This window comes from Bubalus bubalis, chromosome 9 (assembly GCF_019923935.1).
Source record: "Bubalus bubalis isolate 160015118507 breed Murrah chromosome 9, NDDB_SH_1, whole genome shotgun sequence".
Classification (NCBI taxonomy): domain Eukaryota; kingdom Metazoa; phylum Chordata; class Mammalia; order Artiodactyla; family Bovidae; genus Bubalus; species Bubalus bubalis.
The window spans coordinates 84,268,243-84,295,328 of NC_059165.1; the positions used below are offsets into that span (position 1 = coordinate 84,268,243).

The 27,086-nt window shown below is 40.9% G+C and overlaps 1 protein-coding gene and 1 pseudogene across 3 annotated transcripts; both read right to left on the reverse strand.

The window, feature by feature from the left end:
- Positions 1-645: 645 nt before the first annotated feature.
- On the reverse strand, positions 646-2,849 carry LOC102409589 (annotated as a pseudogene).
- A 150-nt stretch (positions 2,850-2,999) lies between these two features.
- C9H5orf63 (chromosome 9 C5orf63 homolog) lies at positions 3,000-26,669 on the reverse strand. Of its 3 annotated transcripts, none has more exons than XM_045166611.1 (5): positions 26,587-26,669; positions 25,043-25,088; positions 9,275-9,395; positions 4,305-4,361; positions 3,000-3,627 (listed from the first exon to the last, which is right to left on the reverse strand). In XM_045166611.1, exons 3-5 carry the CDS (start codon positions 9,386-9,388, stop codon positions 3,463-3,465), a joined length of 336 nt encoding a protein of 111 aa, XP_045022546.1. In that variant the 5' UTR covers positions 9,389-9,395; positions 25,043-25,088; positions 26,587-26,669; the 3' UTR covers positions 3,000-3,462. The 3 variants fall into 3 exon arrangements, with proteins under 3 accessions (XP_045022546.1, XP_006073416.1, XP_006073417.1); XM_006073354.4 differs by having other exon boundaries at positions 3,000-3,639; XM_006073355.4 differs by lacking the exon at positions 25,043-25,088 and having other exon boundaries at positions 3,000-3,639; positions 26,587-26,640.
- Between the last annotated feature and the right edge of the window lie 417 nt (positions 26,670-27,086).

Genomic DNA, 27,086 nt, shown 5'->3' on the forward strand with positions numbered 1-27,086 from the left:
GGCGATCTTGTCTATGGCCCCCTCAACCCTGGTTGTAATGAAGATGTCAATGTCCTGCAGGGCTCCTCAGGGGACTTCTGAGCTTAGCATGCTTGAGGACTAGGAGGACTGAAAAGGGCTGGAGTAGAGAGGCCAGATACCTCTGAGGACTCAGGAGCCAGAAGGGCTGACTCTGGGCTAGGGCAGGGAGTAAGGGAGGGCACTGCTGCAGGGAAAATACCACCTTACCTGAGGTCCTTCACAGTGTGGACCCCTATCTATTTCATCAGTCTCATGTCCTTCACTTCTCCCCCTCCTTATGCCAGCCACACAAAGCCACCTGCCATTTTCTAAATATGCCATGCCCGTCCACACTCTTACTTTTCACCTAATTTAAGTCTAATTTTCTGTGACGTCTTCCTGCCACTTTTCCCATCTGGCTGCTGTACCATTTTCCACATGTCTCAGCTCCAGCTCTCACAATGCTACGTCGTAGTGCTTTGTTAATTTGCCTCTCTCTGCTGCCCCAGACAGTGAGTGTCTCTGAGACAAGGACTGTGCCTGATTCACTTTTATACTCCCACCACCTCCCATTGAGCTTCAGTGTTGTAAGGACTTCTATTAGTTTTCTATTGCTGTGTAAAAAATTACAACAAACGTAGCAGCTTGAAACAACACACATTTAATATCTCATGTCTGTGGATCAGATGTCCAGCCATGGTGTGGCTGAATTCTCTGATCAAACTCTCACTGAGCTGAACCCAAGATATAAATAACCCAGGGCTGTGATTCTCACCTGGGTTTCATGGGCCTCTTCTAGACTCACTGATTATTAACAGGATTTATGTCCTTGAAGCTGTAGGACTGATGTCATTTTCCTACTGGCTGTTGGCCAGGTACTACTCTCAGCTCCCAGAGGTTGCCCAGTTCCTTGCCTCGTTGGCAGTTCACAACACTGATGTCTGATTCTTTCCAGGCTGGTAGGAGCACATCTTTCTCTTTCTCTCTCTTTTCTTTTTTCACTAGGCAAAGAATTTTACTTATCTTTGTTTCAAACTTTATTCTTAGGCTTCTTCAGCTTAATTAGCTGCAAAGAATGAATTGTATATAAGCAAAACTGAAAAGAGCTGCAGTGTCCAGGGACTTAGGATTAAAAATATTAAGAGATCTAGATTTTATCAGATTCATAAACAAAAATTTAAAAAGCAGTCATAATATAAAATAGCAGCTTCCAGTAACTTCTTCAAGATTTATTTTCTTTAGAAGTTAACTCAATTCAGTTTGTTTCATTCTTGGAAGCCTCAAGAAAATTCTCCACAAGATTTGAACTTCATCATCATCATCCTCTCCAGTGGCAAGTGGTGCTTTTCCATCCACAGATTGTTTGGGCAGAGCTTCAGCCAGTCTCCTTAAACTGATCAGACTGTCTGTGCCAAGTTGGTTTAAGATGCTAGGGAGAATTTCTGCCAGTTGCTTTGACTCGGCATGGCCTGTAATGGTGAAGGTGTTTGCTTCCAGAGATGCCTGAACTTTAGGGTTGTTAAAGTGGATCACTGTTCCTTGATTTGTGAACATATTCACCTCTTCGATACCAGAGATATTGTTTCCCCAACTTCTTTAAAAGAGAACTGAAGTTTTTTGTCATCTACTGTGGCTGTTCTATGAGCCACCTTCTTTCTGCAAGCAGTTCCTTTCCCACCAATGCACACTTGTGCCTGCAGTTTGTTGAGTTTCTCTTGGTTCATGATGGTTTCTTTCATCTTGTTGGAGTGGAAATGGGGGTATGTGGGGGACTAGGCTTGGCGCTCAGGTGGTCTTGGGCACACCAGCTGAGGTTAGGCACACACATGTGGGGACGCAAGATGGCAGCTAGAGAGGGAGCACATTTCTTTGATTTCATTTTCTGCAACCAGCCAGAGAACCAGGCTGCTTTTAATGGGCTCACCTGATTAGACCAGGCCTACCCTAGATCATCTTCCTTTTGCCCTGTAATGTAACATAATTCATCATATCCATAAGTTTCACCCATATTCAAAGGGGAGAGAATACAAGGGTAATGGTTCATTGGGGTCCTCCTAGAATTTTGCCTACCATAGGGCTCAATGAATATTTATAAAATCAAATGACATATGTTCCAAAATTTATAAATTAGAAACGCTGACATTCAATTGTAAGATTTTTTTTTCCTGTTGTTACTTTGGAAGGTTTCTAAAGTTGTTTCTTAATTTGTATTGGTCCAGAATGGTTAAGAACACTTTATGTGAGATAACACAGGTGGTACTAGAGATTTGGGGTGTTGGCAAGACCTAGTCTAACATCTGACTGGCTGTGTGACTTAGTTAACTTCCTGAAACTCTGAATGTCAGAGTCCTTTTCATGTATAAAATGAGGGGGGTGGATCTAAACATTGTCTAAGATTGGCCAGCTTTAAAATTCTCTAATTTCAAAGACTAACTCATACTGATAAAATTAAAATCCAGCTAAGTGACTCACAATATCCAAATTCATTGAAGTAGTTCACAAAAGAATTTCATTATAGATGAAATTGCAATGATGTGATTTTAAGAGAAAAAGGCAGTTTTGTTTTTAAATGAATTGATTCCTCTATTGGCTGAACCTGACTATAAATTAAGAGAACACAACTACATTTTTAATACTTTACATAAGGTGGTAAAGAGTATTTTGTCTTTAGGTGACATATCTGTTCAGTTATGGTCCGACATGAATTTTCCCCAAGATATTAAAACCTGATAAAACCGCTGTCTTAAAATATGCTCAATTAACTCAATTGATGATAACTGAAAAACTATGAAAGGCAGTACTCAGATATTACAAATCAGTTCACTGACTATGCATAAAATATGTTGAGATTCTTACATACATTTTGGGGTTCAAGTCTTTTGTCTTTCTCAAATGAAATGAATTTGGCTAGGATAGTTTATTCTCTTCTGTACAAAAAAATAAGCTCTAATTTTAAACAGGTATTATTAAATTCCTCTGAAATAGACTTCATGCAGATGTATTTGTTAAAACATCCTTTTACTGACTGTGTACAGTTATTAGCAATTCACATTTCACTTTATCTACCAAGTGGAAGAACATTTATTCTTTCATTAAAAAGTTAAGCCTTTAGGGCAGCAGCAGGGACAGAGCCGCCTTCTTATAAACGGCTCAGTCCAGTGAATGTGAGATGCTTCCATAGTAATACAAAAGAGTAAAATAAATAAAACAAGTGGATTCCTCCTGCCTTCCATCATCCCCTCCCTGACAATACACCCCACTTATTTTATAAAATGCCAGCACGTAAACAGTTCCCACATTGGTACTTCCATTAATCACAAAAGGAATATCACTATTTGGCACCACTGAGTTCAGAACATCTGTAGAGCTGTGTGAAAATGACAAAAGGAGTTTGAAGACACAGTCATTTCCTCAGGAAAACACGTTCTGGACAGAGAAGGTAGAAAATCATGAGGGTGTTTGTCAGCTTCCTGCACCTTGCTGCTCAAGTTTCTGGAGCTGTTTTTCAAGTGTTGAGAGGTTTACTCGATGCATCATCAGAAACTGGCCATTCAAATGAAAGACAGGGATGTCAAATTTATACCTGTCATACCAAGCAGAGTTTTCTGGAAGTGTGATGTCCACCTCCTGTAAAATAAACTGAAACAGAGACAGGCTAAAGCTCTCTTTTTCAGCAACATGGAACAAAGCAATGGTTATAGTGGCAAACTGACCCCCAGACCAGTTCTAACACTCAGAGATTGTTTTACTGTTATTGCTTGTTTGAGGCCCACAGTCATCTAATGACCTTGATTTCCCTAACCTGATTGATTTCTTCATATTCCTTAATTTTCCAGTTCGCTACTTTTCTGTTACATCTGTTAGGCTCTGCATTACTACTCAGTTGAAATGAAATAAACTATGTCCCCAGCTGGGAAGCTGCCTGAGACTCAAGAAAGACATGTTTGGACTGGAAGTTTGGGAAAGGTGTCACAGTTTGCAACTGGAAAACACTTCCATGGAAATGACAAAATAACATAAAAGGAATAGGGACAAAAGCTTAAAACATGAATACTGTACCTGCTAGTCAACTTTGACTCATTTTAACAGTCAGAGTAAGAAAACCAGTGCAGCTCAGAGAAAAACACTTAGGTGTAATGACTTTTATGGAAATCAGCACTAAAATCTCTCTGAAGAACAGAAAGAAAATTTAAATGAAAAACCATTCCATGTCTTTTCCTAAGAAAGGATCCAGACAGATGCTTTGTCTTACACTACATATACTATCCATTCCATATACATAAAGCTATAGTGTATCATATTACCCGGTTTCTGTAAGGCTCCAGTACTTCCTTGGCTTCATCACAAAGGGGACATGGATCCTATAGGAAGAAAAAAGCCATTAATCCCAAAGAAATGGCATTCAGCCTGACAAAAGCCACAAGAAGCAGATTATACTTAAAGGACTATTTTCTCCCAGGTTAATTATACTGTTTTGTTTCCAAAGCAAACACTGCTATAGGATCTTATAAATAGCTAGTATTTCATGGTAAATGGGCTTTTGGCAATTTTTAATTGTGTTTTGATTTTTTTCTCTACAAGCATATTTATCTAATAAATGTTGATGCTTACATGTTACACATATATATGTGTGGATATATGTACACACAACACATTTAGATGTTTGTATGTTCTTATTACTGGTTTAGTATAATTGATACCTGGGAAGATCATTTTCCAAACATCTATAGTTTTAGGGCTTTGTCCTTCCTAGATGAGGAGCACCTTCTAGGCCTGGCTGATATTGCCAGAATATCTTAAAATCTGTTTTGACTGGGGGGCACTTAGCTTTGCCAGCCTGTTTTTCCATTTATTTTATCTTTGTTTTTCTTTGGCCATGCCATGCGGCTTGAGGGATCTTAGTTCCCTGACCAGGGATTGAACCTGGACCCATAGCAGTGAAAGCATGGAGTCCTAACCCCTGGGCTGCCAGGAAGTCCCCAGCCTGTTTTTCCTAATAACCCACTGGGATGGAGTTAGATAGTTACTGTCCCATCTTTAGGAGGGAAAAATCTCTTTACTTTGGATGCTGATTTTACCAATTCATTAATGTTTTGTCAGTTTTCTCATTATAAGTGTCAGCAGTAGGAGAAGGCAATGGCACCCCACTCCAGTACTCTTGCCTGGAAAACCCCATGGACGGAGGAACCTGGTGGGCTGCAGTCCATGGGGTCGCTAAGAGTTGGACACGACTGCGTGAATTCACTTTCACTTTTCACTTTCATGCATTGGAGAAGGAAACGGCAACCCACTCCAGTGTTCTTGCCTGGAGAATCCCAGGGACGGGGGAGCCTGGTGGGCTTCTTTCTGTCTGTGGGGTCGCACAGAGTCGGACACGACTGAAGTGACTTAGCAGCAGTAGGTTTCCCAGAGTAACTCCACCATAGGAGCATGCAAGTTTCAGTGGCTGTTGTTGTCTGCACTCTGTCTAGAGAAGTCTGCCGAGAATACTATGGACCATTGGCAGATTTTAAAGGCTTGTGAGGCCCTGACTCAGAGAACAAGGACTACTGTAGGTTCTCTTGTATGAGCTAAAAACAGATTCAGCATTACTGATGCTCATATAAAATGGGCTTTTTAACAGGATATAAAACGATGAGCTGTTATGGAGGCCCTTCCTCCAGCTTAACTCACCATATTTTGAAACAAGAGCCCAGATCATCAAAAGACATTTTCCTTCAGAAAGGTCTTTCTGGCCCTATTTTCCTGCTTTAGAGAACTGGGCTCATTATGTTATTATTAGCATTATAATAAACAGATTATGGATAGTCTGTGATTTTTAAGATAACCACATTAAAATTTTCTGAAAAAGTTCAAAAAAGTCAAGAGAGGATCTTAAAAGCAAAAGCAAAACAAAAACCAGTGAAATTGCAGAAGTACTTGCTTTTATAATAAAGAACTTTAGTAGATCTAGGATCACTTTTTTCCTCTTTTTTTAAACCCAGGGACCATGGAAGTCTGGGCAAATTATCACATGTGTATGTATTTTTATGAGGAAAGGTTCATCAAATTTAAAGAAATCTATGAACTGAAAAATGCCAAGATGGTAAAGAATGCAGGAGATCCGAGTCTGATCCCTGGGTCAGGAAGATTCCCCTGGAGAAGGGAATGGCTGCACACTCCAGTATTCTTACCTGGAAAATTGCAGGGACAGAGAAGCCTGGCAGGAGTCCATAGGGTTGCAAAGAGTTGGACACAACTGAGCAACTAACAAACACACCCTAGCTACAGATGGCTCAGGGACTGGCCAGTCATAGACAATGGATAGTGTGAGGCTTTTGCTGGGGTTTCTGTAGACACCTGAAATGTGAGATCTGGGATTGGGATTGCTGCAGTTATTCATCTAAAGAGCCAGAGTGTGCACTGATTTAACTCAGAGAATGTGGAGCTGAAGAGACTGGTAATATGCTTAAGTTGCAGAATCAAGCTACTTCTGAAACCAGACTAACCCATAAAATCCCTTTTTTGTTTAAGCCACTCTGGGAAGTACTTTCTATTATTTATAACTGGAAGAGACCTGAAATGTACTTTTTCTTTCAGAGAACTGGGAACTCCTGGAGGTGACAGTAATACCTTGTATTCTAATGACACAAATGAAGGGGGTTCAGTACAAGTTTTAAGCTGAATGGAAGATTAGTGGAATTTTTTTTTGGGGGGGGTGGGGCACATGCGTTGGCTTACTTAAGCTTCCCTGGTGGCTCAGATGGTAAAGAGTGCCTGCAATGTGGGAGACTTGGGTTTGATCCCTGTGTCAGGAAGATACCCTAGAGGAGCAAATGGCAACCCACTCCAGTATTCTTGCCTGGAAAATCCCATGGACAGAGGAGCCTGGCAGGCTACAGTCCATGGGGTCACAAAGAGTTGGACACGACTGAGCGACATCACTTACTTTTTTGGCTTACTTGGCTATTGTTCAAACTGAAAAGTAGTGCAGAATAGTTAGGCTGAATGAGCACCATTAACCTTAAGGAATTATTTTATTTTTGTGGTTAATTTTCACATGCATTTCTCATATGTAGACACAGATTATGAAATATTTTTGTTCCATAATAGCGCAATATATTATTATGAATATGAAAAGTAGTTAAGATTATTTTCAGTTAAGAAATTAATTTTAAAATTTTATTAGATAATTGTCAGATATATTCAAATTGCTAAAATGCCTGAAATGTGAGTATGTCTATTAAACAAGAGACCTTTTTTGCTTGAATTGCAGTATTTTTCACTAAAGTTAATTCTGTTATCCAGCACTTTATTTCTTTTTTGACTATAAATCACACAAAGTAATGTTAATTAGCAAAAGGAAATCCATAATGTTTGTCTTATAAGTTTTACAGGAAAAATCTCTTAAAAAATTTACACTTGCTTTATGGCTTAAAACTAGTGTTAGGGATAAGAAAATAAGTAGTCAGTCCTCATTATTTGTGGATTCTGTATCTGCGAATTCATCTATTCACTAAAACTTATTTGTAACCCTAAAATTAACACCCAAGCTTTTGCAGTCATTCATGGATGTGCAGTTGCATAGAGCAGTGGAAAATCTGAGTTGCCCAAAGTGTACATTTCCAGCTGAGTTGTTGACAAGATGATGCTCTTTCTAGCTCTCATACTGTAAACAAGTGTCCTTTTCATGATCTACTTCAGTTCAGTTGCTCAGTCATGTCTGACTCTTTGGACTGCAGGATGACAGACATCCTGTCCATCACCAACTCCCTGAGTTTGCTCAAACTCATGTCCATCGAGTCGGTGATGCCATCCAACCACCTCATCCTCTGTTGTCCCCTTCTCCTCCTGCCTCCAATCTTTCCCAGCCTCAGGACCTTTTCCAATGAGTTAGTTCTTTGCATCAGGTGGCCAAATCATGATCTACTTAGTGCCATGCTTCTTGCATTTTTGTGTTTTTCTGCCATGTAAAATAGCCCAAGTGGAGTGCTGAAGTGCTGGCCAGTGTTTCTAAGCATAAGAAGGCTGTGATGTGCCTTAGGGAGAAAGTACTGTGTTAGATAAGCTTTGTTCAGGCATATGTTATGGTGCTGCTGGCCCTGAGCTCAGTGTTAATGGATCATCAGTATATATTAAATAAGGTGCCTTTAAACAGAAACACACATAAAACAAAGTTATGTATTTTTTCCCCTCCTCTTATCCTCTCTTGACCAACTCCCTAGAGCTTTCTCCTCATCATTTCTCTGAAAATGCTCATAAGTTTCAATGACCTTTATGTTCCCAAATCCACTGGTCAATTTTCAGACTTCATTCTTTCAAACTACCAGCAGTATTTGGCAAAGCCGACCATCTTCCTTAAAACAAAGGTTATGTATTGATCAACTGACAAAAACGTGACCAGATGTTCAAAAGACTCTAACCCTATATTCCCCCTAGGAGCAGTGGTTTGGTACTTGCTAATTCAGTATTTGTAGCGATTTTATAGACTATGACTATCAGACATAACAAGAACTGACTATATTTTTTTTCTTTTTTTTTTTTTAGATTTTTTAAATATAAATTTATTTTCATTGGAGGCTAATTACTTTACAATATTATATTGGTTTTGCCATACATCAACATGAACCCACCACGGGTGTACACATGTTCCCCATCCTGAACCTCCCTCCCACCTCCCTGCCCGTACCATCCCTCTGGGTCATCCCAGTGCACCAGCCCCGAGCATCCTGTATCATGCATCGAACCTGGACTGGTGATTCGTTTCACATATGATATTATACATGTTTCAATGCCATTCTCCCAAATCATACCACCCTTGCCCTGTCCCACAGAGTCCAAAAGACTGTTCTGTACATCTGTGTCTCTTTTGCTGTCTCACATACAGGATTATCGTTACCATCTTTCTAAATTCCATATATATGCGTTAGTATACTGTATTGGTGTTTTTCTTTCTGGCTTACTTCACTCTGTATAATAGGCTCCAGTTTCATACACCTCATTAGAACTGATTCAAATGTCAAGAACTGACTATATTTTTAAATGATACACTTGTAAAAATCAGTTCTTTTCTTTCAATGTAGTGACTGGATGATAAATATATTAATTTACTCTCTGAAAACAGTGAGACAATGAAGTAGCTGGGTAGGGTAAACTGATGAGTGGGTCTGAAGAAAATTTATACCACTGCTTGCTTTCCTTTCAACATTTTCCCGCTTTCTTAAATGTACAACTTTCTTTCTCAACATTTGAATACTTCATGTTTTAAAGTAGTAATTTTACTTTTCGTCTGTACCTTTGTGAATAAGGTCAGCACAGGCAGAGCAGTCTTTGAGGCAGAGAGATTTCTCAAGAGCAGTTGAAAGGAGTGTTTGGCAAGTTGCATGCTATTTCCTTGAAACCAGAGCATCTTAATTCTGCCAAGAGAAAAATAGATCAGTACACTTATGTGCCCTAGACTTTGCTCTTCATAATAAGAACAGTAAGCTGCAAGTCTGTAATGGAATTTGAAGACTTCAGATGTGCTTCTTGGAGTCCAAGAGTGGCAGAGAGGCCAAGATGTTTGGCAAGTCTCCACGATGCCTCAATATGCACTGTATTCCAAAGAAAACAGAACTTAGAAGGAGAAAAATCCAAATGTATGGATTAACTATGTGTCTAATCATTTGGTTTCTGTAAGCAAATTGCATGTGTGTGTTAATTAGAATAAAAAATTAAATTTCACCTGTAGGTTTTGCTAGCATCCTGATGATCTTCTAAAATGTGGAAGTTTCCTGACATGGTTTTTATTTGCAGAGGTAGCTTATCTTATTGGTAGGCATTCAACAGTGCCCAGCCACCTTCACGGTAAAGGACCAGTAAGTAAGCAGCACAAGTCTCCAGCTGAAGGTTAAGGCTATTACGTATGAGATCTGTACTCTGCTGCAGGAGGTGGGGAAACACAGAGCGGTACTTAGAGGAACTTACAAGGAGAATTAGGCTGAGCTAACTTGTCAAAAACAAAAATCTACTCAACTCTTTTAAGAAATATTTTTAAAAGGAGATTGCCATCATTTTTGAAAACATCCACAAATGTACTAGTGTTTCTGCTGGAGATATTCCAATAAGAACAGCTTGGTAACAGCAGCATGCCAAGCACTAGGCTTTGAAGTTCTCTCATCCTGCTAGTTTGCATGACATAAGACACCCTACTTATTTCTAGTTATTCTACTGAGCCTCCAGCTTTGTCCTTTAAACTACATATATGATCATTTTACTTTTAAAACATATGCATTGTTGACTTTATTGCTTATCAATAGTCCTAGCATGAATTCATTCCTGGGATCTTCATTTCTTAACTTCTCTTTACTCCATCTCTCCAACTTCATCTATCAGTTTTCCCCCTCCCTTATCTTGGCAAGTTGCAGAGCAAAGATTTTGTTTCTGTTCCTTGAATAACCAAAGATTATTTCTTCATCAGGATTTCTGCACTTCCTGTCCCCTTGTGTGAAAAACTCTCAAGTAGCTTTTCATTTGCCCTGAGCACATGTCACCTCCTTAGAGATGCCTTAGTGACTACCTTATCAACATGGGCCATTCCACCACTCTTCTTCCTCGTACCTTGCTATAGTTTTCGATTATCCTTCACTATCTAAAATTGTTTAACTATATGTTCCCTTTACTACAACATGAGTTCCACAGGAGCAGATACTTATTCACTCCAGTAATTCCTAAGTGTCTACAATTAACCTGGTATATAGCAGCTGTTTAAATAATTGTTTGAATGTTAATAGTATGAGAGTGAGCCTTTCTCCTCCTCTCCAGTTTCACCTCTAACCCTCATCAGACACTCAGTGTACACAGTTGTCGCTATTTGGGCTTCCCTGGTGAATCAGATGGTAAAGAATCTGCCTGCAATGCAGGAGACTTGGGTTCGATCCCTGAGTCAGGAAGATCCCTTGAAGAAGGGAATGGCTACCTACCCACTCCAGTACTCTTGCCTGGAGAATTCCATAGACAGAGGAGCCCGGCAGGCCATAGTCCACGGGGTTGCAAAGAGTTGGATACGAATGAATGACTAACACTTTTTATCCCCCTTTCTAGTTTCACCTCTACCCCTCATCAGACACTCAGGATGCACAGCAGTCACTGGGTAGATCTCATATCATAACTAAAGGTAAGCACTCCTTCGCATGTCCACAAGAAGCAGAGAGGGCACTGCAGCTGGTTCCAGCCCTTCCCCACCGTCTTGAGTCTCATTCTGCTCTGCTCCACACAGCATGCCTGTATTAACTGTGCACTGGTCTCTACTGGTGACCAGGCTTCTCAGTGTAAGATTAGCTTCAAACTCATTTCAAACTGAAAGATATGACTTTGAAAGCACTGAACCCATATCAAACTAGAGTAAAGACAGACAAAAGGGCTGAATTCTGACCTGCAGAAACAATAATCTTTCCTTCTTTCTTAAACCCTTAGTTTTCCAGTTCTTCCTGGATCTCCCTGCTAACTAAATGATCCTGATAATGCATAAAAAAGAATGTGATAAGAATTCTGCAAGGACTCAGCATTATTCTAAGGTGGACAGTAGATCTAAACAGTTTCACTATATGCTGTGCTACTCTCAACTAAGCAATAAGCCCTGGTGTATCTATTTTCCATAAATTCAGCAGAATCAGCACTCCAATAGGTGAATGTGGTTGGAGACAGTAGCTTCAAAACATGTTTCTGTCTACAGAGGATACAAATGAAGGGGGAAAGTAGAATGCTAGCCATGTTTACACTAGGTACAAATTTCTGCATCGCTGGTTTGGGGGAGGCATTATGCTAATAGTTACACACCCTCCTAGGGTACGAAGGTAAAGCAGCTGTACTAAGTGGAGAAAGAAAATTCTGAAGATCAGTTTTGTGAGAGTAAAAACAGAAAGGCAGCCCTGGAAATGAGAAGGAGAAGGCCATGTAAGGCAGTGACCTAAGATGACAACCAGGATAGTGAACAGCAGCTGTGTGCTTTGGGTGGAAGGATTTAAGATTTATTGATGTCTGCCTGGTAAGGAATAGAAAACTTATTGCTTTTAGCTAGCTAAGTTGAGACTGAGGTGCTAAGGCTTTTGTAAAAAAAAAAAAAAAAAAAAAAATCACAATCACAGTGGAAATCTGCTTTAGTATTTCCAACATGACAAAACACAGCATGCGGTTTTGGTTGCACCCAAGAGAAATAAAACCTGTCATAGTAAACAGAGTTGCTATTCATTCCAGATTTGGAAGAATACTTGTTCAACTAACCCAGAAAGCTAAATAAAGTCTTCAGAGATGCTACTACCATTCTGCCTAAACTAGTTCTCTTCTCCATGTTAGTCTCCATTTCTCCTTTTTTCCTCCCATGTGAATTTAATCACTTAAACATGGAACATTTGTTCATTGAGAAATGCATTAGCATTATGCAGTTTTACTACCTGCATATTTTCCAAATGCCCTGAGGCACATGCATTTTACCACACTGTTAAATTAACTTATTTCTTTGTAAGCACTGTATTATAAAATTATATTGGAGTCTGATATATATATATATATATATATATATATATATAAATATATATATATAAAATTCCCTATACCTCTCCTAGGCAGAAATAAGATATTAAGGCTAAAGTTCTGACCACTGGGTTCACTTAGTTTTAGAAATAAAAAGTAAAATGAAAAATGGTACACTTCAATTGGAATCCTATAATATCCTTCTTAGAATATTTTATTAACTCTGTAAACCCTACTGCCATTGCTGTCAATGTCATATGCACCCAATCATGCCTTCTTGAAGTAAAATCTTAATATGGACTCTGTCAATGTGACATTTTCATAGAACATAGTTCTATTATTTTTGAACAGTATCTTAGCACAGTAAGAAATATTCTGAAAGGTGGTCTGTACCTGTTGGCTCATGACTAGGAGGACAACACTTTTTTGATTATGTCACTGAATTTTGTCATGAAATGTGTGTCTTTACTACACACACACACACACACACACACACACACACACACAATTTTATCCTTTGTATTCTGTTACATGCCTCTGTAATATAAGCAAAAAGAGCTGTGTGCATAGTATCAAAAATGCACAACTGGGTCACCTTTGTCACAGCCAAAAAAACAAAGTATAAGATTGGATTTAGAATGTGTCTAAAACAAATTCCATAGCCTAACAATAAACATGGCGACTCCTGCTGTTTCAAGTACATGGCTGCTCAGAGGCATGGATCACCCCAAGAGAGAGAGGGAATGCTGGCTTTTCAACAGAACTGAGGCTGACTTCAGTGGTCTTATGGCCAAATCAAATACAGCATGAGGGAGGGCTGACTGGACCCAATTCCATCCTCCTGGAAGCAATATAAGAAGGGTAACCTTATAGCGTTTTCCCTGCGAAGCACTGAAGGGCATACCGTTAAAGCAACTGATCACAGGACAGAAAGAAGCCAGGGTCATTTGCACCTTTATTAAGGATTATTCATTTCTTGCATGAGGAGCTGCTCATGCTGCTCTGGCTGCACATCACCTTTGTGGGGCTCCTGGATTCTTCAAATGCTGTGTGTGTCTAATTAGAAGGCAAACAACAATGTTCTCATTTGAGTAGAGAAACTGACCTTCACAGATCAGAATTTTTATTCATTCAAAGAATCCTTTGGCACACCGAGTCTCCAAGCTCACATGATCTCTTATCAGTAAGCTGCAGTGTTGTTAGTTCATGTGCAAAATCAAAAGTCTATATAAGCTCAGGTACCACCTTCATTCAGTTCAGCTCAGTTTAGTCGCTCAGTTGTGTCCAAACCTTGGCAACCCGATGAACTGCAGCACACCAAGGCTTCCCTGTCCATCACCAACTCCAAAAGCTTGCTCAAACTCACGTCCATCGAATTGGTGATGCCATCCAACCAATTCATCCTCTGTCGTCCCCTTCTCCTGCATTCAATCTTTCCCAGCATCAGGGTCTTTTCAAATGAGTCAGTTCTTCCCATCAGATGGCCAAAGTATTGGAACTTCAGCTTCAGCATCAGTTCTTCCAATGAATATTCAGGACTGATTTCCTTTAGGATTGACTGGTTTGATCTCCTGGCAGTCCAAGGGACTCTCAAGAGTCTTCTCCAATACCACAGTTCAAAAACATCAATTCTTCGGCATTCAGCTTTCTTTATAGTCCAACTCTCACTTCCATATATGAATACTGGAAAAATCATAGCTTTGAATAGATGGACTTTTGTTGGCAAAGTAATGTCTCTGCTTTTTATTTATTTATTTTTTTTTGCTGCACCACAGAGCATGTGGGATCTTAGTCCCCTGGCCAGGGTTCGAACCCACGCCACTGTATCAGAAGTGCAGTCTTAACCACTGGACAGGGAACCAGGGAAATCCCAATGACTCTGCTTTTTAATATGCTGTCTAGGTTGGTCACAGCTTTTCTTCTAAGGAGCAAGTGTCTTTTAATTTCGTGGCTGCAGTCACCATCTGCAGTGATTTTGGAGCCCCCCAAAATAAAAAGTCTGTCACTGTTTCCATCATTTCCCCATCTATTTGCCATGAAGTGATGGGACTGGAGGCCATGATCTTCATTTTTTGAATGCTGAGTTTTAAGCCAGTTTTTTCACACTCCTCTTTCACTTTCATCAAGAGGCTCTTTAGTGCCTCTTTGCTTTCTGCCATGAGGGTAGTGTCATCTGCATATCTGAGGTTACTGATATTTCTCCCTGCAATCTTGATTCCAGCTTGTGCTTCACCAGCCCAACATTTCACATGATATACTCTGCATATAAGTTAAATAAGCAGGGTGACAATACACAGCCTTGATGTACTCCTTTCTTAAATTGGAACCAGTCTGTTGTTCCATGTCTGGTTCTAATTATTGCTTCTTGACTGCCTACAGATTTCTCAGGAGGCAGGTAAGGTGGTCTGGTATTCCCTTCTCTTTCAGAATTTTCTAGTTTGTTGTTATCCACACAGTCAAATGCTTTAGCATAGTCAATGAAGCAGATGTTTTTCTGGCATTCTCTTGCTTTTTCTATGATCCAACAGATGTTGGCAATTTGATATCTGGTTCTTCTGCCTTTTCTAAATCCAGCCTGTACATCTGGAAGTTCTCAGTATTGTTGAAGCCTAGCTTGGAGAATTTTGAGCATTACTTTGATAGTGTGAGATGAGTGCAGTTGTGCAGTAGTTTGAGCATTCTTTGGCACTGCCTTTCTTTGGGATTGGAATGAAAACTGACCTTTTCCAGTGCTGAGTTTTCCAAAACTGCTGGCATATTCAATGCAGTTCTTTCACAGCATGATCTTTTAGGATTTGAAATTGCTCAGCTGGGAATTGCATCACTTCCACTAGCTTTGTTTGTAGTGATACTTCCTAAGGCCCACATGACTTCACACTCCAGGATGTCTGGCTCTAGGTGAGTGATCATACTATCATCATGGTTATCTGGGTCATTAAGGGTCTTTTTTGGGTCTTATAGTTCTTCTGTGTATTGTTGGTACCTCTTCTTAATATCTTCTGCTTTTGTTAGGTCCATACCATTTCTGTCCTTTATTGTGCCCATCTTTGCATGAAATGTTCCCTTGGTACCTCTAATTTTCTTGAAGAGATTTTCAGTCTTTCCCATTCTATTGTTTTCCTCTATTTTTTTGCACTGATCACTGAGGACGGCTTTCTTATCTCTCCTTGCTATTCTTTAGAACTTTGCATTCAGATGGATATATCTTTCATTTTCTCTTTGCCTTTCACTTCTCTTCTCAGCTATGTATAAGGTCTCCTCAGACAACCATTTCTCTTTTTTGCATTTCTTTCTCTTGAGGATGGTTTTGATCACCGCCTTCTATATAGTGTTACGAACCTCCATCTATAGTTCTTTAGGCATTCTATCTATCAGATCTAATCCCTTCAATCTATTTGTCACTTCTACTGTATAGTCGTAAGAGATTTTATTTAGGTCATACCTGAATGATCTAGTCATTTTCCCTACTTTCTTCAATTAAGTCTGAATTTTGCAATAAGGAGTTCACGATCTGAGCCATAGTCAGCTCCTGGTCTTATTTTTGCTGAATGTATCCAGCTTCTTCATCTTCAGCTGCAAAAAATATAATCAATCTGATTTTGGTATTGACTATCTGGTGAGGTCCAGCTGTAGAGTTGTCTCTTGTGTTGTCGGAAGAGGTTGTTTGCTATGACCAGTGTGTTCTCTTTGCAAAATTCTGTTAGTCTTTGCCCTGCTTCACTTTGTACTCCAAGGCTCAACATTGGAGCTTCTTCACAAGAGTATAATGTAAATTTAATACTGAGATGGAATTAACCTAAGACTATTACCGTCACTCTTGCTGGACCTGAGTTCCAGCAGAGGCTCAGGGCTTCTGTTTAATCATTTTTGCCACATGAGATGTTAAGTGCTCCATTTCACATTCACTACCATCTAAGTATAACATTCCTATTGTTATCCAGTGACTAGAAACACGTGTGTGTGTGCACACACAGGCCCACAGAAACACCCCTCTATTGGGAACAAAATCCACTGTTTAGATTACTGAGAGCTCATATAATGAGGTGAGAGTGCTCTTAGGGCACTCATCTGGGCCACTGGGCTGTCCCTAATCCAGAGAAACAGGGATGAATGATGCCTCCCCAGGGGTCTTATGTGTTTGTGGTCAGTCAGCGGTGTCCAAACCTCCCTCTCTCCCAAACAAGTGGGAGCCTAGCCTGGGATCCTGGGTCCAAGGGTGGAGCCAAGAGTGACAAGGTAAGGTGGTGTATAGGGACCCAGTCAAAGCTGCAGACTGAGCTGATACTTTGAGGTGTCAGTTCCAAGAGTAAGCAGGGTTAGAATGAGGCTGCAGAACAGAAACAGAGAGTAGGGGGTGGAAGGCAGCCTGGAGGGGGGCCCTCACTCCCTGGGTGGGCTCTCAGGTGCTTTTGCAGTATCTCAGCTACAGCAGTCAGGGTACCTGGCCAGGGGAGCTGCCAAGGAGATAGCCCCAACTCAGACATGATGTTACAACAAGGATCCCTGGCTCACCATGCACCTGTGGGGCCACCTGTACATGGCTTCATGCTCAGCTCCATTCTTTTTTTAAATAATGTAACACTGTATTAGTTTCAGGTATAAAATATATTGATTTGGTATTCACACATACTGTGAGATGATTATCACAGCCTCATCTGTCTGGGATCTGGACTGCTGACTTGATCCCACATAACACATGAGATCCTGAGCAGACACATACACACGTCCACCCTGCTCCCTGCAGCTTCTATTTCCAGGATTCAGTGGCAACAGCTTTATCACAAGGGGGAAAGAGAAGCCTATAGAGAGAAGCAGTTTCAGAAAGATATGACTGGTCACATGAGTTCCTAGAGATAAAACCCCCTTTCTAACTTTCTTTTAAATGATTACTATGACTCTGGGGTTTCCAAGTATCTGGATGTCTCTACTCCACTGTTGGGATGCAATGGGTTCTCCATTCATTTACGTTCAACACACTGATCTGCACAAAAAGTTTTTTAACTGTTTGAAGTGTGGGCCCTGGCCTATCCAATAAGATTACAACTCCTCCGAAGGTATACGGCATTTACATGTCCATCACTTAGTACCTACACTCTGCTCCTCTATCCCACTCCCTTCAAATTCTCAGTAAAATTAAGCCCTTATTGTTTTTTTCTTCATCCTGTCTGGTGTTTAGCTCATTTCTTTCCCTCCAAATAAAACTCTCACATGGAGAAATCAACTCCACATTCTGGATATAAGCAGCAAGAATTAGAGAGAGACATTCCAGTGGATTTAGGAGGGAGTTAAATTCTTCACTGAAACAATATAAATACAGGAGATCACAACAGGGACATCTAATGGGCACCTTCAGATGTCATAGAGAAAAGAAGAGAAGAGTACTGTGGGCTGACATTGGAACTGGTTTCACGAGAGAAGGATCCTAAGTCATGTAGGATTTGGATACATAGAAAAGGGGAAAGCATTCTGAAGTCAGGGCTAGACACAAAGGCATGAGGTAGGAATGCTGTGGCCTTTTGGATGGGAGCCAAAGAAGGGTTTTAAAGAATAGATTGATGCAATAAAATCAGTATTTTAGGAGACTGATCTGGCAGCAGCGAGCAGGATAGACTGCAAAGGAAAGAAGAATGGAGGCAGGAAAGAATTGAGTTACAGAAATCTAGGTGTGGGATGAGAGTCACTCATTCAACAATTACCTGCTGTTTTCCATGTATGAGATACTCATAGGTACTGGGTTCAGTGATGCACCAAAAAGTTAAGTCCCTGCCCTCATGGGGTCCATACTGTCACTGGGCACATTAAAGAGACTCTTAGGTCAGAAAACATCAGACAGTAGTAAGCAGAGGGGAGGGAATGAAACAGGGTGATGTGATGGTAACCGAGGCAGGCCTTTAAATAAGGTGCTCTGAGCAGGTGTCATTTTTGCTGAGACTAAAGGCTAAGAAGGTACAAGGATCTGAAAGAAGAGCATTGCAGGAGAGAGAACAGTAAGTGCAAAGGCTCTAGGGTGACGACAACTTTGATTCAGGGGAAGAAACAGAAAGGACAGTGTGGCTAAAGCAAGTAAGCAAGGGGAAGAGTGGAGAAGACAGGTCAGTGGGGGTTGGAACACCTAAAGCCTCTGGGTTATGTTAACGAATTGAAAGCATAATTAGATTTAGAGGAAGGAAGTTACGTGATCACATGTACATTTTAAAAAGATGACTGTAGGGACTTCCCTGGCAGTTCAGAGGTTAGTGATTCCACTGCTGGGGACCCGAACTGTATCTCTGGTTAGGAAACTAAGATTCCCTGCAAGCCACATACATGTGAGTGCTAAGTTGCTTCAGTCGTGTCTGACTCTTTGCAACAACACACACTAACCCGCAAGCTCCTCCATCCATGGGCTTCTCCAGGCAAGAATACTGGAGTGGATTGCCATGCCCTCCTCCAGGGCATCTTCCCAACCCAGGGATTGAACTCACATCTCTTATGTCAGGAGACATAAGACCCGCATTGGCAGGTGGGTTCTTTACCACTCGTGCCACCTGGGAAGCCTGGCAAGCCATATGTCATGGTGAAAAAAAAGAGATGACTTTAGCACTGTGTGGGCTTCCCTGGTGACTCAGTCAAGAATTTGACTGCAATGCAGGAGACCTGGGTTCGATCCCTGGGTTGGGAAGATCCCCTGGAGAGGCAACGGCTACCCACTCCAGTATTCTGGCCTGGAGAACAGCAGGCAGAAGAGCCTAGTAAGCTACAGTCCATGTGGTCGCAAAGAGTTGGAGATGACTGAGCAACTTTCACTTTCACTTAGCACTGTGTGAAGAATGGGTTTGGGATGGCAAGAGTGGAACCAGGGAGTCAGTTAGGGGCTACTGTAGTAGTCCAGGGGAGAAAGGTGGGTGGCATGAACAGGCCTGAAAGGACCTGCCAAGGAACTGGATTTGAGTAATTAAAAATGACAGTAAGGACTATCCTAGTTTCGGTCACGAGCCTCTGGGTGGGTCGCAGTGCCAGTTTACTAAAATGAGGGATGCTGAGGCAGGAACAGATTGAGTGGGGTGTGGGTCTGGGAGCTCTGAGGGACAGGCTGGAGCTCAAGTAGAAAGTGGCATATACAGGTTTGGTAGCCATGAAAAAAACCAGGACTGAAGATAAAATGTAAGACTCCTTCAGTTTGAAGGCTCCAATTACAGCTGAGATTGTGAGATCATCTAAATAGCTAAGAAAAGAAGAGGGCCCAGGAGAGACCGCTCAGGCAATTCAACATTCAGAAGCAGCGTAGAGAGGAGCCAGTGAAGGAGGCAAAGAGAAAGGTTGATGGGGTAGGAGGAAAATCAGAAAAGTGGGCTGTCATGGAAGCCAGCAGGAGAAAGTGTGTCCAGAAAGACAGGAGTGGCCAATTGTCAAAAAGAGTGATGAGGGCTTGGACTGGAAAAGGGACAGTCAAAGAATCTACCACGAATCAGATAAGATATGTCTGATGTCCCTCCAAAGGAATGAAATCTTACAACCAATGCCAACCCTAAAATAAATGGCCTTGTGTGATCCCTGGCTAATTTCACCTCTTAAACAAAAGGAGATATTTCTGGTGAAGATGGAGGCAGTGGGGTAGGGAGAAGTGTAAAAGCTGAAGTTGGATGGGTGACTTAAAAAGAGATAATAAATGTAAAAATCTCTGTACAAGTTAAAAAGCAGAACAGAGAAATAAAGCTTAGCTATTTGTTACTAAATAATACAAAGATAAAGTATTGTTATTAATAGTACTGATGATGATGAGTCTACTGACTGAAATGTGCTTTTACTGGCCCCAGAAGGAGGATTTAAAACTCTAGGAATGATAGTCTCAGAAACAGGGAACTGAAAACTGAAGAACATTTCAAACAAATAGCTGCAAAGTTTCAGATTGTGAAGATTACTTAAATGGGAATTCCTAAGACAGGATATAACTGATTCAAGACCCAACATATTTATTTTCTGGTGTTTGATGGTCAGTTGTATCCAACTCTTTTCGACCGCATGGACTGTAATCTGCCAGGCTCCTCTGTCCATGGAATTCTCCAGATAAGAATACTGGAGTGGGTAGCCATTCCCTTCTCCAGGGGATCTTCCTGTCCCAGGGATTGAACTGGGTTTCCTGTATCACAGGTGGATTCTTTACTGTCTGAGCCACCAGAGAAGCCCATTTATTTTCCACTAAGACTTAATATCTTGACCAGCAAATACCTTGGCACCAGGTTCTGGCTTAGCTTACTCAAGCCTCACACAGGACAATGAAATTCATTTTGCAAGAGGTAGAGGTTTTCCCTTGATGGGCTCTGAACAAAGGTCACTTCCTTTCCTGTTATTCCTTCCTAATACTTGCCTTTATATTTTCAAAGGGAAAATTCAGTACCACTGTTATTTTTTCAATGATATCCTCAACCCAACTCCTGTATATCAAAACAGAAGCTGCCTAGGAAATGGTAAAGTTGGATTTATTAATAATCTTTAAAGACAAAACTTGTTCCAAAGTATTTTGAATAAATGTGTAGAGAGGTCAAAGTAAATGTAAAGGAATACAGCTTCCACTAACTCATCAGTCAGGGGAATTAAGCACAAATGGCATGATTCTTCATCTAAAGCTTTACTCTTTCTTACAGAGTTTCAGTTGGATTTCAGCACATTTGAATTCTTGGGTGCATTTGTGTGTGAGAATTTCATAAATCTAAACCCCAAAGATAGGCAACTCCACCAATTAGTTCTCTGATGCTAGGCAATTCCTCGTCTCTTTAAGCCTCAGTTTCATCAACTGTAATATGGAACTATGACCCCCTGTCCTGTTCTCTCGTTTTACAGAGGCTAGGAGAATCTATACCCGTAGGCTTTGGGTATCAAATGTCCTCCAGATCAGAGAAGGGGAAATCATATACAGAAGAGATGCTGTGGCAATAGCTCATGATGTCAAAAGGCACCAAAGAAAGGCTTGGAAGTGGTTAGCTGTAGGAGTCTAAAATGCTAGGCCCATTTAAAGAGGACCAAAATTCATACACAGATCTGGGCAGAAGTGTACATGGGCTTGCTTATTTCTCTAGCTCCTGGGTCATAACTGGGAAGCCTTGGCATCCAAAAATACCCTGCAGGAAAATGGGGGAGGTGACATTGATCTTGCATTGTTTGAGCATCTGAGATGGAAAAGTACCTCCAAAAAGAATACTAAGAATGTGCCTCCAAAACTAAGAATAATGTTTCCTATTGACAGATACATTTAAAGAATGGTTTTTAATGACAGACCCTCATCGTCTTGACATTCTCTTCCACTTCCAGAAGTGTGGCTATGTTTGCCGAGGCCAATAGCAAGCTGACACATGTGAAATGGGAGCGAGGAGGAATCTTCTGAGTAAGGACGAGTTTGTTTTAGAATCTTTGGACCTTAGCAGTCACATTTTCCAGATCGTTGCTTCAGAAGAGCCTACTTGGTAATACGGTTAGTTTCCAGAAAAACATTTAGCCAGGAAAAATAAAATGAAGATGCTGATCAAGAATAGTAGTAGAGGGAGGACCCCTCCCTCTAGCACCCAGGGCTTCGAAAGGGATTCCAGACTAATTCTTGTTCACACAATGGGGCTTGTACACACTATACCTGTCCCCTCATCTTCAACCCCAAAGTTACTGACTCAGCATCTGGCCTAGAGCCAGAGGTATACTCTGAATTCAGAGCGTGCAGCAATGTTCAGTACAATTAGGACATAATGGCTGCAAAGCTATTCTTGAAAGCCAAGAAAGCCTGAATAATGTGGTTGGGTTATATCATACATGAGGGCTTAATAGAGTTTAAAAACCAATTTGAAAATTCCTTCATTCCATACAGATAACATTAAGATGAGGGCAATATCAAGCCAGTTCAAGGGTTGGGGATAAAGTGCATAAGGAATTATGCAGACTCCTTTCCACATTATCCTTCTTAACCAAAATGACCCATTCCCTTTGAAGGTATCTCTAATGCTTACTACTGACCCAGAAAGAAGGCAATTTCATTAAAACATCTTAGTCTTATTGTACCCAGCTAGTAATGCCAGTTTCCTTGCTATTTAAAAAGCACACGATTTCATTTCCAAAATCAACTGTTTGCAATTCAAATTCCATCCATCCAGGCAATGTCTCCCATTTGTCACTAATACTCCACCATTTCCAATTCATCTTGCAAAAGAGGTGAAGTTATCCACATGACCACACAAGACCTGAAAGATGTTTCATTCATTTTTAGCCATTTTGTAGTAAATGGCTTTGGAACATTTGAGATATTAAATCCATCACTTCTCTGGACTTGTGACACTAATACCGGAACATTAGGGACTATCCACTCTTGAGGTCCTGCTCTAGTAACCTTCAGATACATGAGATTTCTCAATTCTCTCCGTCCTATTCAGGTTACTTAAGAGCTGTCACATTGATAGAAAATCTTAATATTTTGGAGCTGGATTCCAAGGGACTTTGGAGATTCCCGTGCTTGATAAAGAAATTGTTTTACCAAAGACTTTTATAATTTTTTTCTGCAGTTCTTTTCTCTATATTTTCTCTTTGAACAATGCTTATTTTTCATATGAGACCAACACAGAATTTTCAGAACAGAAAGGGAACTCCAAGGTCAACTCTCTTTTTTCCCAAAGTCTCCAAAAGCTTTATACATTAATCCTCAGTGTATACCAAGTAACAGATACCACATTTTGTTTAAGATTAATTTAAGGATGGAGAGAATGAGGAAATAGCTCAACTTCAGGTGGCAGAATTCTTTTACTATAAGAACAAGGTTCTGATCTCTAAATCTAAGATGATACAGATTAACTTCATTTTTGAACTTGGAGAAACAGAGTTGAATTTAGCTCTCTCTTTTTTTTTTTTTCAGTCTATGAACTAAGCTGCTTCAGTTGACTGAATTTCTATTAGTTTTTTTTTTTTTTTTCTCTTTCCCTGAATTTCTATTAAATAACAGTATCCTTTCTCTTGGCTGACTGGAAGAACTACCTGTTTTAAGAAGTAAAACAAAATCAAATAATTCAGTCTTATGTCCTTACCCCTGACTAAACTAGAAGTCACTTCCCCATTATTTCATGATTAATATGAAAAAGTACAGGAACAATGAGAGGAAGGTCATCTGTTTCCAGCAGCAACATTCTGGTTTCTGCTGGATTCCCATTGGCAACAGAAGGAAGCAGCATATACCACATGCCTGCCCTATTACAATACAAAAAGCTGACAAGTTTGAACTCTTTTGAAATGTCAGTGAAGTAGAAAAGATGATGTGGCTTTCGTTCAATATTATTTGGGTAACCTAGCCTTAAAATAGTGAACAAAGTCCTTTATCCTTAAGGCAGGACCAAACCAAGATATTAGTGGCTTAGGTAGGCTAATAATTTAGTATACCTTCAAATGGATACTTTTCAGATATTCACTCAACAGGTGTTTGAGTAAGGAGCTGGGCACTGCAGACCTTGAGAGAAAATGGAGATAGGGCTGGTGGCGTCTTTTACTTTGCATATTCCGTTCAGTATAAGAAAGACCCTGCAACTCACCAGGCTAGATCACCTAGGATGGCAGTTTGGTGACCATCTGTAGATTCTCAAATACATCCTTTCCTACTCCAAGCTGTTTATAAAGGCATTAACTGCAGCATTTATAACTGCATCTGGTAGCCCCTTGAAAGACTACTGTTTTACATTCTTTTCTGTACCTTGCTGATTCCCACTGATGCTTTCACATTCCTTATAGATCCAGCCTCCCCTTTATACCATGTACTGAGTATTTGTAATGTGTCAGGCACCATGCCAGGTATAGAAATATAAAAGTGATTCAGATACTTTCCCTGCCCTTATGGAACTCACACCTTGGGTAGGCAAAAGATTTACAAACAAATAATACAATACCACAGTCTACAGAAGTAAAATGGTTGTTACTAGATATTGGTAAAATGCTCTGAAATCCTTGGAGATGGATACTTTCTTAAAATAGAAGATATTTTGAGTTTTACTTCTATCTCTGGAAATCTTATCTTGGGTAAGGATTGGAATAAAAAGAGTAATGTTTTCACGCCTCCAGTTCCCTGCCGCTGTAACTGAGATGGGGAGGTAGGGATGTGGAATAATATCTAGGTGAAACTTAGCCAAAATTTTTCACTTTGCATGTTCTTCCTCAAATAATTTTTGTCTCTCGAACTTGCCATGATACTAGGGGAAGGATGATGGAAGCTCACCTAGTCCCTGCTACCTGGGTAACTACACATCCCTGGATCCAGATGGTTTCTCCCTTCAAAATAATTGCAAACAAGATTAAAACTGCAAGCAGGAACTATTCCAGCTGGCTTTTGGCTTCCTCTGATGTATACCCCTTGAATAAAGCAGTGGCAAAATTAGATTTAAAATAAGGAACATAAAAACCTTATTACTTGTACCAGCTCACCTCAAGGTCCTGCTATGTGTGAAACCCTGAGCCCTGGCATTAGAGTAACTAAATGCATCAGCCAGCTGGAGTTTGCACATTATGAAATACAAAAACCTTAATAATAAGAAAAAGAAAACTTATTTTGAAGGTATACCTCCACACTGCCTCTGAGTATTTAAGAGTCTGCTGGAAACAGGCATCTGGAATAAAATAGAAATACAGTCCAATAAATTCCCAAGTTGGAAAACCCTCATTTCTATTTCCTTACCTGCCATCAATCCATCTAAAGAAAACCACATAGCCACATTTTCCTCTGGTAAAGGAGACAAAAAAATATTGATCCTTCTTTGGCAGGCAGCTACTACTGACCACAGTAAGCATGAAGAAAAAACTCTGGGGAGTCTGCCTATCTAAAAGACCAGCCCCACCAACCTTAATTTTCACACCAGGACCTGTTCTGGTTCCAGGCAGTTCCTCAGCAGAGCAGGACGCAGGTTATTAGGTTACGACATTTCACACAGAACCATGATTTAGTTCTGCCTTATCCCCATTACTATAACCACTCAGTATTTCCAGGGCACAGCTCTTTTTCTAAGTGTTTTCAGTTTCAATGTATATAGCTCCAAATATTGCTAGCATCATAAGCACTTTCATACAGCATTCCTGAGATAATTAGTAAATGAGAAGACTGGCCTCTAACAGCCACCTCATCTTTTCGCAGTCACACACTAAAACATGGCTTTAGTGCTGCTTAACCAAGGCAGTGTGTGGTTAAGGAAACCTACTTATGTTGGGAAATGTGCCAGAGAGTGTGGGGGACATAACAGATCTTAGAAACAATCTCCATGCTATAGGAGCTGAGAATCTTGGGGTTGAGCTCGGTCATGCTGTGGCTTTTTTTTTTTAAGTGTTCTAAAATACATAGTACTACATAAAATACTTTCTATTAAGAATAAAGATCAGCCAGGTTAAAAAAAAAAGAATAACTCCTTGTTCTTTAACAGGACAACCTTAGAAAGACACTTGCCTATTCATGTTAGTAACAATCCAGTAGGGACTTCTGTAACTCTGGACTTATTAAAAAAAAAAAGTATGAGTGATATTTGTCAGGGGTGACTGACAAGGCTAAATATTTGTTGAGAATTGTATAGGTTCTGATTTATTCTCTCATGGTTCAGCACCCAGAAGGCTGCTTTTGTCCAGTAAAGGCAGAGAGGAGGTCCAGAAAACCCCAGGCCTCACAGTGTTCCCCACAGCACTCACGATTAAACCTTTTGGCCCTCAATTAAAGGTCAACATGGCTGCTCAAAAACGTTTATGTCAAAAGGCAGTCATCTCAGCCAACTGAGATTATATTGCCACTTCACAGAACTCAATTAAATCCGAAACAGAGCATCTGTTAATCAGGGAAGGGGCATGAAGTTGTGATGTTTTCTGCTTCCTCTTAAAAAGCTGCCTCTTCCCACCCGTGTTCACTTCCCAAAGCGCCATAGCGCGCGCACACATACACACACGCTTATAATTTGCCCCCGGAGGTTTACGGATTTATGGCTCCCCGTTTATTTAAATTTCCTGTAATGACAATCGAAATCGGCAGCGTGCGGCACAGCTCCCGTGACCTCCTCTCCCGCCCGCCTACCGGCTCCGGGCTGGGGACCGCGAGCACCCAGCTGCCGGCGCCCGGCCGCGGGGACCCACCTGAGCCTCAGCCGCCCCTGTCGCCGCTTCCGCCCTGCGCCCGCCCGGGACTTCCGCCCCGGCCGCAGGCGCCCTGCCGCTCCCGCACTTCCGCCCAGGCCCTCAGCCCCTAGGGCTAGTGTCAGTGGAGCCCAAACCTGAGCCAATCGCCCCTCTGAACGGTGGCCGCGCCTGGGCTGTTAGGCGTGAATACAGACGCTAAAACCAAGGCCACACTGGTTTATTTTTTTAAGACCACGGAACAGTGACCTGGGATGTTTGGGAACCATTTAATAACGAGCATCAGATGTGAAAGCCAGCTTTTAAGAGAACGTGCAGTGAAGGCCGTTTTAACTCCCCCTCCCCCGCATTCATTCATTTATTGTTTACTGCCCTCTTTCTCGGAGAAGGCAATGGCACCCCACTCCAGTACTCTTGCCTGGAAAACCCCATGGATGGAGGAGCCTGGTAGGCTGCAGTCCATGGGGTCGCTGAGAGTCGGACACGACTGAGCGACTTCA